This window comes from Salvelinus fontinalis, chromosome 31 (genome assembly GCF_029448725.1).
Source record: "Salvelinus fontinalis isolate EN_2023a chromosome 31, ASM2944872v1, whole genome shotgun sequence".
Classification (NCBI taxonomy): domain Eukaryota; kingdom Metazoa; phylum Chordata; class Actinopteri; order Salmoniformes; family Salmonidae; genus Salvelinus; species Salvelinus fontinalis.
In genome coordinates, this window is record NC_074695.1 from 44,070,457 (window position 1) to 44,082,656 (window position 12,200).

General features: G+C 43.0%; 1 protein-coding gene across 1 annotated transcript; it reads right to left on the bottom strand.

Moving 5' to 3' along the window:
* Positions 1-621: 621 nt before the first annotated feature.
* Positions 622-4,471, bottom strand: LOC129830340 (vesicular inhibitory amino acid transporter-like). Its single transcript, XM_055892850.1, has 2 exons — positions 3,533-4,471; positions 622-2,653 (listed from the first exon to the last, which is right to left on the bottom strand). The coding sequence occupies exons 1-2, from the start codon at positions 3,926-3,928 to the stop codon at positions 1,466-1,468; spliced, it is 1,584 nt and encodes a 527-aa protein (XP_055748825.1). The 5' UTR covers positions 3,929-4,471; the 3' UTR covers positions 622-1,465.
* Positions 4,472-12,200: the final 7,729 nt, after the last annotated feature.

Genomic DNA, 12,200 nt, shown 5'->3' on the forward strand with positions numbered 1-12,200 from the left:
AGTTATAAGAGCATCAGAACTTTCACAAGCATCATGTGGGACCCATATCAGAACATCCTCAGTCTGAGAAGAATTGTTACTATTGTAACTTGCAAATCAGGAAATGAAAGATGTGGTGCTTTTTACAGTGCAGAATAATGTCATTTCAAATAATATTTGTTATGCTTAATATATGGGCTCCCGAGTGGCGCAGCGGTTTAAGGCCCTGCATCTCAGTGCTTTAGGCGTCACTACAGACCCTAGTTCAATTCTAGGCTATATCACAACCGGCCGTGATTGGGAGTCCCATAGGGCGGCGCACAATTGGCCCAGCGTCGTCCGGGTTAGGATTTGACCGGGGTAGCCCGTCATTGTAAATAAGAATTTGTAAGACTTGCCTAGTTAAAAAAAGGTTAAAGAAAATATATTGTGTGTTACGGCTACAAAATGATTCAAGTAAATTTTGAAAATTTGAATGCATGTTGAGTCTAAGCATACAGGCAGACAATGCACATGTGCATGTGAGGTGAGTGAGACTATGATAATTAGCAGAATCCTCCTCCACACAACATACTGCCTTCCTAATCCACAGACTCTGCTTCCATTTGACAGTTTTACAGAAAGCCCTCAAAACTGTCTATATTCGTCCATAAAAACATAGATTTTATTCACCCATATATTATTTTTTCGCACAAACATGAGCGTGCACAAATTATAGACATATAATGAATCCAAAGATATGAGCATAACGCATAAAATATTCGATTAATTTCTCTACTAATTCAACACATACTCTTTTCTTACACGTCATGATTAATTCAATGGAAGCACAATTCACGTTCAACAGACAGGTAGACTACAGAAGACAGATGGTTTCATATAAACATTTAGAGCCACTGGTTTGCACTGCAATAATTCACTTCATCCATAATGACACTTGAAACACCAAAAACCAAGTACAGTTGAAAACTAATCGAAATGTTTTGATTAACCAACTACATTTATCCTATAGCCCCATCCCACGTGGGTGCCCCGAGCGTATTTTATCTTTAAATCGACAGAATCTGGTATGAGATTGTTATCTAATTCTTTAGCAGCTAGAAACCGATAATAAAACGCTAATAAACTCATTGTCAATGCAGATATCAACACATCCACACACAAGTGAGGCCTATGCACAGCTCATTTTCACATGGGTTGTGCTAACCTTGCCTGATCAAACCTTGCATGATATTCACTGCTTCAGAGATGATCCATTCTCCAAGGACACTGCATTACCCCCTTCCTAGTTAACACAACATTTCAGTACTGAATACTCTACACTATGATTATAAAGTTTATTATTGCACACTGTCGTCAAGAAGGCAAAACAAAAAAAACGAAGTAAAACACTTACACAGTATCCCTTATGCGCTGTCAATCAGTCTGTCATTACGCGCCTATGATTGACCAAATTTAAGGTATGGGCTACAGAGGTAGAACGTTCTTATTCTTCGACTCCATATTTGAATGCCTCAATGAGCCCTTCTACTGAGTGAATACCACCAGAAATGCTGCATATGCCCCCTATGACAAATATGGCGACGTCAAAGAACACGTGGTGCCATAAAAGTTTCCTCCACATCAGCTTTAGATGAAAGAGAGCTGGGAGAAGGAAGCACAACCCGGCGCCGGTAAGACTCCCAGTAAGGCCCATGAGGAGTGCGAAGTGAGGTACAAAGATGGCCATGATCAACGTGAACACCACCAGGAGGCACCGGAGGGCCAGTCCCCAGGACTTAATCCTTCCTCCCGGCCCATAACAGTCAGGGAATATGGCGCGCCCTCCATCCTGGAAAAAAGATTTCTCCAAGACCTCTACAGCAGCGAAGAATGGCAGCGGATATGACAGCAAGGCCTTAGCCACAAGGAATAGGTTGACCACCGCTCTTATGGTGGACGGCAGGTTGTCCGTGATGACCTCTTTGGTGGCATCTGCCCAAGTCAAGTATGCCACCAGAGCGAACAGGCCCTTCAGGACGCAGGCTCCAATGTGGGTCCAGTCCATCATGCAGTGGAACTCGCTTGGCCTCTGCATGTTCCCCTCCAGCGAGGGCAGGAAGATCTGGGACGTGTAGCTGAAGACAATGATGCCAATGGAGATGGGGAACTTCTTGACATCAATATAGAATTTGACTTTGTCCCAGGCCCAATCCCGGGCTCTGGAGAGGCAGTAGGCTATTACCAGGATGTTGATGACGAAGTGCGCGATAGTGCAAAGCAAGCTGAACTTGGACACAGCCTTGAGGCTCTTGAGGAACGCGCAAGGCAAGAGGGCGGCCGTGGCGACTACAGACCAGGCCTTCTGCGAGACCGGCAGGTTGGGGAAGCTGTTGACCATCAGGTTGCCACTGACCACCACGTACAGGATACAGGTCATGACCAACTCAATGATCTGAGCAACGTTAACAATATGCCCGCCCAGAGACGGGAACCGTGGCTGGCAGCACGCGTTGGCGATGTCCACGTAGGAGTCCCTCACGCGCACCAGAATTCCATCCTCGTTCTCTTCATACAGACACGCAATAAGAATCTTTCCGGTGTAACAACATACAACAGCCGCAAATATGATTAGAAAGAGTCCGAGGTATCCTCCGTGAAGAATGGCGTAGGGTAACCCAAGGACGAACATCCCCTGCGGATACACAAGCACAGTTGAGTCGTAGTGGTCACGGTCTTATCGAAGTGACAGTCTCCCCGCCCCACATATACAAGAAATGAATGACATTCAAAGTTGCATAATTATAACAAACAACATTTATTTGCATAATCATATGGCTACATGTGTGGAAACCTACATTTAACGATTTGAGTTGAGAGAAAAAAGTATATATATATATCTGTCAGGCCACTAAGCGTGCAGGCTCAGAATTGGAATTTGATTAGAAACGATGCTTATTTTTGGTTTATTTAATTTAAAATGTAATAACTATGATATTTCCTCACCAAGGCTGGATTTATTTTACATAATCAACTGTGAAATGTTATCAAGAATAATGAAATGGTCCTTATTGTGCCTGAGGCTAATCCAAATAATTGTATTAATTCCAGATGGAGTTGGGTCTGTTTTTTACTGATAGGAAATAGGCTATCTAGAATAGATCCCTATTTTCCTTTAAAATCTCAAAATGCTTCGTATTTAATTGACATCCTCGTCTGATGAAATGAAGGCAACTGCCATTGTTTATGTTTAAAATATATATATTTAGGAATCACTTGTTTTAAATGAGAGATTTTGAAATAAGAAGTCATAAAATAGGCCAATTCATTTATCTGGAAGAAATAAATGAAAGTCTATTTTTACATGTGAATGTGAAAAATTATAGTCGTTTTAAAGGTCTGTTTCGTTTTTTTGTAGAATGGAAATTGGGGTCTTCTGAATGCTGAATGATATAGCGTAATGCATTGTGCTCTGAAATGATGTGTATGGCGTATATTCCAAGGCGATTGTTGACAAAAGGCCTACATTGACATAGTGACAATATGTTCATGTCATTTTTCAAATCATTTCTACCTGAATGGCATTGGTGACGTTCCACCCCGCTTCCCAAGACGTAATTTTGGGTTTGACCTCTGATGCCAACTCGTTACACGCCCCAGTGTTCTTGATGGAGGAGGATGCTGGGCCGGTGCCATCTCTCTGGTAGTGGCTGTCTCCCTCCGTCAACTCGTCTCCTCCGTCCATCTCTCCCCCTTCCTCGTCGCCCTGCATGATGTCCATCTGCATCCCCTGCCTGTAATCATAGTCCAAGTCATCGCAGTCCACGAACCCCAGACCCTCTTCATCTGTAGCGGCCTGGAAGCCCAATCTGGCGAACACTCCGCTGACCTTGGCCTGCGATTTATTGGACACTGTGTTGGCTGCATTGGTCAGCTTGTTGCCGATCTTGTGTCGAATTAAGTGAGCCATTGTTTTGAGATAAAATGTGAATCTTCAGATATCAATTGGATCAAATTTCAAAAGTGTTGAATAAATACATGCAGTGTGGTTATGAGCTATGTTGGCTGCTGCTGCTGCTGTGAGAGAAAGATAATCATGCCTGTTGCCAAGACGTATCGACGTTGTTCTTAACGGCTGCCCAACCGTTACATCCACACAGGCTGTCGTTTAAAATCCCGTCTGTTGGTCTTGATTATCCATGTCACTCTCAAATCCCTCCTGTCACTTTCTTGGCATCAGAAGAAACGAAGTAAAAGAATTCCTCCTAATTCAAATTGATCATGTTGCTCAATGTGATCGAATGTCCCTGTTTGTGACCTCTCCATGCAGTTGTCGGTGTGGGTCTTGATGTTGCGCTCAGTATTGCTATAGCCGTGACAAGTGCAAACCACAAGCGGTAGAATTTTAGAGGGGGACTAGGCACGTGTCCTCATAGACTGCCAATGCAATGACTTGCTCAGCATGCACAAACCCCTCATGGTTCTGAAGCGGTGTGTGTATATGTGAGAGAGTGACTGAGTGAATGAGTGAGAGAGAGAGAGATTACTTTGAGATTTGGGAAGGAGAAAAGGGTGTTTGTTACCAGAGGCATGGATGCTAGCTCTTACGCTTCATTTATACCAAATATTTTACTTATTCGATTAAGCTAATTTTGCATATTTGATTAGGCTTATTATTATTTTTTATTAATCATTTTTTCCCCCCAATTTGATTCATAATTTGTTCCAATATTTTTCGTTATGATTGTATTGATCCGGCAGAGGTAATATACGTTTCATATAAGTCTAGTTTATAATTGCAGACACTTATGTTCGTTTCAAAATCAGACATTAAAGAGTTACACTGCGCACCATTCATAGGCCTATATCTCACACATATACTGTCTTAGTCTTTTTATTCCTAATGCAAAAACAAATATCAGAGGTGTAAAATCACTTTAATGTTTATGGAGTAAATATACAATATTTAAATATCAAGGCCTCGTATATTCGTTAGATTATTTATTTTTGTGTTTTAGTTTATTCGCTATACGAATTTGGATCCAAAGTTGTGTTTCATGCCCCTTTGACCCAAGTAGCCAATGCACTTACAAAATATATATTTAATGTAGCCTAATTTATAGCAAAACAAAACTTGTTTTTAATATGGTCTCTTATTTGTTGTCCGAGCATTTTAATTGATAATAGGCTACTTACTACCTGCTACACCTGCGTAGCCTAAGTACAGTTTTGTTCATGGAGTCAGATACTTAAAATGTAACAAATTCCATGTTTTTTCAGCTGCTAAATTAGAGAGAATGACCCGCGTGCATCGGAAAATTCAACTCGTTTCCGCATTGCAGAACATTGGACAGGCCTTGCTAGTACCATTCTTTTTAGGTAACGTTTCACTGACTCCTTCGGTGTCATATGCCAAAGAGTAGGCTACAAGAAGTGGAATGTCAGCTAAAAAGACGGGTAGGCCTACCCAGACTAGCGCTTTGCATTTGCGCATGTTTGCTATAAACTGTCTGTAATAGCCTAGTATATCTTAAATGCCCCCTGTTGTTTTACGTTATATTTCCAATATAGCCTACTCAGAATGACTAAATTCCTCATGGTTAGGTGGCCTGGAAACCAAATGGCTAATATATTATGTCGGGTGTCTTGAATACGCATGGCATTTTAGTTGGATTCAACACTCATGTCATGTGCGTATGCTTTGCTTTGTAACTCCCAAATTACGAAATGACATGAAAATGCAGAAACATCTAAGAAAATTAAGAAGAATAGGCTAAACCTCTGAAGCATTTGATGCCTCCAACAGTAATCCCACAGATGATAAGAGGCACCTCATATTTTTCCCTCGTAATCGGTTCCGACATGTCATAACGCATTGCAGTATTACTGTCGTCAGGTTGAAGAAGAGGACTTCAAAGCAATTCTAATATTTCCTTCTGCTGGATATATTATAATATATTATGAAAATGAAGGAAAGACGGAACTGCCATTTTGGTCGTGTTGAATTGTGCATTGGTAAAAGACAAAAAGAGACAAAAACGGGAAAGACAATGAAAGCTCTAAATTTAGCATCAACCCAGAGGACAGAGAAAGTTCCACATATTTTCATGCCTGGCATAGGCTGCTTTGCCATGCTGCCATTTGTGTTCAGGCATGCACAGTGTGTGTATGCGTGTGTGTGTGTGTGTGTGTGTGTGTGTGTGTGTGTGTGTGTGTGTGTGTGTGTGCATGTGGCTCAACCATCCTTGTGAGATAGGGCTAATCTCTATCTGTATGTGGAGGCACATGTGTGTGTGTGTGTGTGTGTGTGTGTGTTTAGTGGAGGATAGTGAGGAAAGAATATTCCCGGGAGAGTCCTTGGGGCATCTCAGTGACTAAGCCTCCCTCCCCCATCATGTGCACAACCCTGGGCTAATACTGGGACAGAGGATAGGCTGCAAATGTCACACACACACACACACACACACACACACACACACACACACACACACACACACACACACACACACACACACACACACACACACACACACACACACACACACCACCAACTGGATTCACATTAACAGCAACTGCACCTTCATAATGGAAAACGGGTTTGAATTCAGTGAAATGTGCAAACCAATCTGGACACAAAAACATTTTGTTCTGTGTTTGCATATTTGGAACTTCAGAAGAACTTGATCTTCAGACATATTATTACTGAGATGGCATCAAATTGGTTGTTGTGATGACCAATTTAGCTTCGGGTTACAGAGGCGAGGATTAATTCAGCAAAGATGAGAGAGGGATGTCTGAAGGGGGAAAGATACTGTAGGCGTATAGCCTGCTAACAGCCAACTGGGGGCAAAAGTCTCAGATAGTTGCCATGGCCACAATAATTGGGTGGCAAGACTCAAAAGGAACTCAGGTTGTCTGTCTGAAAATCCCACTGGATGAAGAGGGTAGCAACTCGAACCAATCTAAAGCCCTAACAACAGGGAGGGAGGGATCTAAGGAAAAAATATAGTGTCCTGGATTTAGAGAAAAAACAGAGCATTTTTGTTTAGAATTGAAAACTGCAATCTGCTGCTTATACAAAATGGTTGACAATGACATGCAATTCACATAGGAATAAATAAACACACACACACACACACATAGAATTTTGTATTCTTTACTTGGATCCACTATGAAACATGAACCCAATTTACACGTATGCACACACACTCTATACAGCCAGGGATGCATGCAAAGTGACATGTGCATAAACACATTAAACACTCTATGGCCTAAAAATATCTGTTATGCTTACAGGGCTTCAGACTGAGAAGAGAGGTAGTGACAGTCTCTGTGTGTGCGGGGGAGCGGGGATGGAGGAGTGTTTAGGTTTGCTGCTGTGGCTCTGATATCAGAGGCAGCAGTTGGAATCTCCATGCAAGCCTCACCCTATTATGTAAACTGTGTTCCCTTCCACCTCATTCATTAATGTCACAGATAGTTGGAGGTTTTCTCATTTTATTTGACCAGTCCTGTGTGCACAAAGATTAAAAATGACATTTCACCATTTCATCTCATGATCTGAGCAAAAAGAGTTGCAGCAGAAAACAAGACTTTTAGCTATTGCTGCTATTGCTATTCTACTACCACAACTATGTTATAATAGTGGTAATATTATTAACATTGTAGTAACATGACAATAACCCAATAAATGTAATTAATGAGTCTTGCTGGAACACTTGAATATGACAGCCGATGACAAGCTAATTAGGATCTCTCTACCCTGTGCTGCCACTGAAAACGAGTCTTCTGCTCCGACAAAATGGAGGAGCTGCATCATAGCAGTCCCAAAGCGGATGTAGCATATTAATTCCTCTGCTGTTCATCACAGTATGACATGCACAACAAGCAAGAGCTTGCCGTGTTAGGGACAGCGGTACAATGTCACGTCTTGCCTTCTGGGAGCCTGTGTGGGAGATGACCTAGATCTGCTCAGTAGCATCAGAGGATACTGCCTGTCTTAGAGCTTTGTGCCTGAGCAGTGAACTGTGCCTCTGATTCAGTGGCACAACATCAAGCTACAGCCTTCCCTCCTCCCAAATCTGTGGTATCCCACCAATCAAGTCCCTGCACTGAAATAAATATAAAATGTATCCACCATTTGTTTGATTACACAGAGAATATGCCTTTTGTCTCTAAATTAAATGATATTAGGGCGCATGCATGATCTGATAGGGAAGACCCTTCAGCATAATTCTGTGGTTCTAGAACAAAGGTGGCATGAAAAATGCATAGGTGAATGTGAAGTACTCCTCTTATTGACTAGCTCATGGTACGGTATTGCTGAAAGGATGCAGCATAGTATATGGGCTGATGCTGATTCAAAAGGGTAGAACGATAGAGGATCTTCATGTGACCCCTTACCATTGGAGTGATAGGGGCCAGAGCCTTTGGTGGTGGAGTCTCTACTTTCAGTGCCAAGGGTGCCCTATATCACCAGCTGAGGCTCCACTTTGTCTAGTCAATTGACAGTAATACTGCCAGTGCCAGACCAGACTAAATCAAGGCCTTTTCAGAAATGGGGTTGATAGGGACAGCATATCATATCAACCTAATAATAGATTTATAGGAGGAGCTCAAGTCTACTTGGACTTAATTCTGAATGTCCAAAAGACAAATTCATGCTTTGTTTGATGCTTATTCATTCAGACACTCTAATGCAGCAGACCAGCTTTCATTGCCCCCTCTGGTGGTAGACACTCATTCACGGAGTCCTTACTGCAGAAGGCCTACTGTAAAAATGAAATGTTATGGGTCATACAGTAGATTATCACCAATGATTTGTAAACACTAGATGACTGGTAGGAAGCACTGTGTTGAACCCTGCCTCCATCTTGGCACTCCCCCAAGTTTGTTTTATTCACTGCCTTAAAACACTCTTCCAACCCGGATGTCCTAGCCATGTCTGAATTCTGGTTTAGGAGGACCACCAAAACCCCAGATATTTCCATCCCTAACTATAACATTTTCTGACAAGATAGAACTGCCAAAGGGGGCGGAGTGGCAATCTACTGCAGAGATAGCCTGCAGAGTTCTGTCATACTATCCGGGTCTGTGCTCAAACAATTCGAGCTTCTACTTCTAAAAATCTACCTTTCCAGAAACAAGTCGCTCACCGCTGCCGCTTGCTATAGACCACCCTCTGCCCCCAGCTGTGCCCTGGACACCATATGTGAATTGATTGCCTCATCTATCTTCAGAGCTTGTGCTGCTAGGTGACCTAAACTGGGACATGCTTAACACCCCGGCCATCCTACAATCTAAGCTTGGTGCCCTCAATCTCACTCAAATTATCAATGAACCTACCTGGTACAACCCCAAATCCGTAAACACGGGCACCCTCATAGATATCATCCTAACCAACTTGCCCTCCAAACACACCTTTGCTGTCTTCAACCAAGATCTCAGCAATCACTGCCTCATTGCCTGTATCCGCTATGGGTCTGCGGTCAAACGACCACTGTCAAACGCTCCCTAAAACACTTCAGCGAGCAGGCCTATCTAATCGACCTGGCCCGGGTATCCTGGAAGGATATTGACCTCATCCCGTCAGTAGAGGATGCCTGGTTATTCTTTAAAAATGCCTTCCTCACCATCTTAAATAAGCATGCCCAATTCAAAAAATGTAGAACCAGGAACAGATATAGCCCTTGGTTCACTCCAGACCTGATTGCACTTGACCAGCACAAAAACATCCTGTGGCGTACTGCATTAGCATCAAATAGCCCCTGTGATATGCAACTTTTCAGGGAAGTTAGGAACCAATATATACCAGCAGTTAGGAAAGCTAAGGCTAGCTTTTTTAAGCAGAAATTTGCATCCTGTAGCACAAACTCAAAAAAGTTCTGGGGCACTGTAAAGTCCATGGACCCCGGTCAACAGCAACTCGCCCAAGCCTTCCCCCTTTTCTCCTTCACCCAAATCCAGAGAGCTGAGGTTCTTAAAGAGCTGCAAAATCTGGATCCCTACAAATCAGCTGGGCTAGACAATCTGGACCCTCTCTTTCTAAAATGATCTGCTGAAATTGGTGCAACCCCTATTACTAGCCTGTTCAACCTCTCTTTCGTATCGTCTGAGATCCACCATAAATTGGAAAGCTGCCGCGGTCATCCCCCTCTTCGAAGGGGGAGACACTCTAGACCCAAACTGCTACAGACCTATATCTACCCTACCCTGCCTTTCTAAAATCTTTGAAAGCCAAGTTAACAAACAGATTACCGACCATTTTGAATCCCACCGTACCTACTCCGATATGCAATCTGGCTTCCGAGCTGGTCATGGGTGCACCTCAGCCACGCTCAAGGTTCTAAACGATATCATAACTGCCATCGATAAGAGACAATACTGTGCAGCTGTATTCAGCGACCTGGCCAAGGCTTTCGACTCTGTCAATCACCACATTCTTATCGGCAGGCTCAACAGCCTTGGTTTCTCAAATGACTGCCTCGCCTGGTTCACCAACTACTTCTCTGATAGAGTTCAGTGTGTCAAATCGGAGGGCCTGTTGTCCGGACCTCTGGCAGTCTATGGGGGTGTCAAAGGGTTCAATTCTCGTCCAGCATCACTACTCTGGACTGTTCTGACCTAGAATATGTGGACAACTACAAATACCTAGGTGTCTGGTTAGACTGTAAACTCTCCTTCCAGACCCACATTAAGCCTCTCCAATCCAAAATTAAATCTAGAATTGGCTTCCTATTTCGCAACAAAGCACGCTGCCAAACATACCCTCGTAAAACTGACCATCCTATCGATCCTCGACTTCGGCGATGTAATTTACAAAATAGCCTTTAACACTCTACTCAGCAAATTGGATGCAGTCTATCAGTGCCATACGTTTTGTCACCAAAGCCCCATATACTACCCACCACTGAGACCTGTACGCTCTCTATGGCTGGCCCTCGCTTCATACTCGTCGCCAAACCCACTGGCTCCAGGTCATCTACAAGTCTCTGCTAGGTAAAGCCCCGCCTTATCTCAGTTCACTGGTCACCATAGCAGCACCCACCCGCAGCACGCGCTCCAGCAAGTATATTTCACTGGTCACCCCCAAAGCCAATTACTACATTGGTCGCCTTTCCTTCCAGTTCTATGCTGCCCATCCAACTACCTCATCCTCATACTGTTGTGACGACCCTCCCACTCTGTGTGCCGTATTCTCTCTTTGTTCTTGTTTCCTTATTAGGATGTCGGTGGGCGGAGTTGGGAGGGTCGTCAGCTACATGGGAAACACCTGGGCCACTGTCATAGGATAAATGCATCACTTCCCCATTCATGGAGGAGACTCTCTCCAGGCAGACACCTTGATAGATTTGTTTGTGTTTCTTGGTGGTTTCTTGGTGTTTTTTTGGTGTTTTTTTGGTTGTTTGTTTTAGCATCTTTCAACACCTTGCATTATCACATTCATGCATGCAAAGCACTCACTTACACTACTGATTGCTGATTACACACACCATTGTGTATTATACTTAGTTACTTTAGTTAATAAATATATATTTTGTTACTTCTTTCCTCCACGTTGTCTCAGTCGCATTCGCACTTCGCTCCGCAGGTAGTATAACTTTTCATTACATTTCATTATAGTACAACGGTTTGATTTGTCTAATCTTAGCAATTTCTTCTTAGCTAGCTACATAGCCGTCTTTGTATCAAAGATAATTGCGTAATTATCGTATTTCGTCGTCCTAACATAGTCCACACTGCTATCTGCCCAGCAGCTAGCCAGCTAGCCAGCTAGCAAACGTCCACCGTCTACCGAATAGTAGTATAACTCGTCATTACATTTCATAACATTTCACTAGTACAACGGCTTGATTTGTCTAATCTTAGCAATTTCTTCTTAGCTAGCTACATAGCCGTCTTTGTATCAAAGATAATTGCGTAATTATCGTACTTCGTCGCCCTAACGTAGTCTACACTGCTATCTGCCCAGCAGCTAGCCAGCTAACAAACGTCCACCGTCTACCGAATAGCAGCACTGTAGAAACTATTACACTCAACGGAACGACTTGATTAGTGTAGTGTTAGCTAGCTACATAGTTGTCTTTGCTGTCTTCGTAGCCGAGATAATTGGGTAGTTCAGAGTGTGTAGTTTTAGAGTGATTATCTTAATTTACAGAGGTTAGCTAGCCAGCTATTTGTCGTCCTTAAACACTGCTAGCTAGCCAACAGCTAGCCAACGTCTACCGAATAGAACTTCCGCA

Coding starts and splice junctions, on each gene's coding strand:
- LOC129830340 (XM_055892850.1), bottom strand. CDS start 3,928: ATGGCTCACTTAATTCGACACAAGATCGGCAACAAGCTGACCAATGCA. Junction 2,654..3,532: donor ACGTCACCAATGCCATTCAG/GTAGAAATGATT, acceptor GTGTATCCGCAG/GGGATGTTCGTCCTTGGGTT.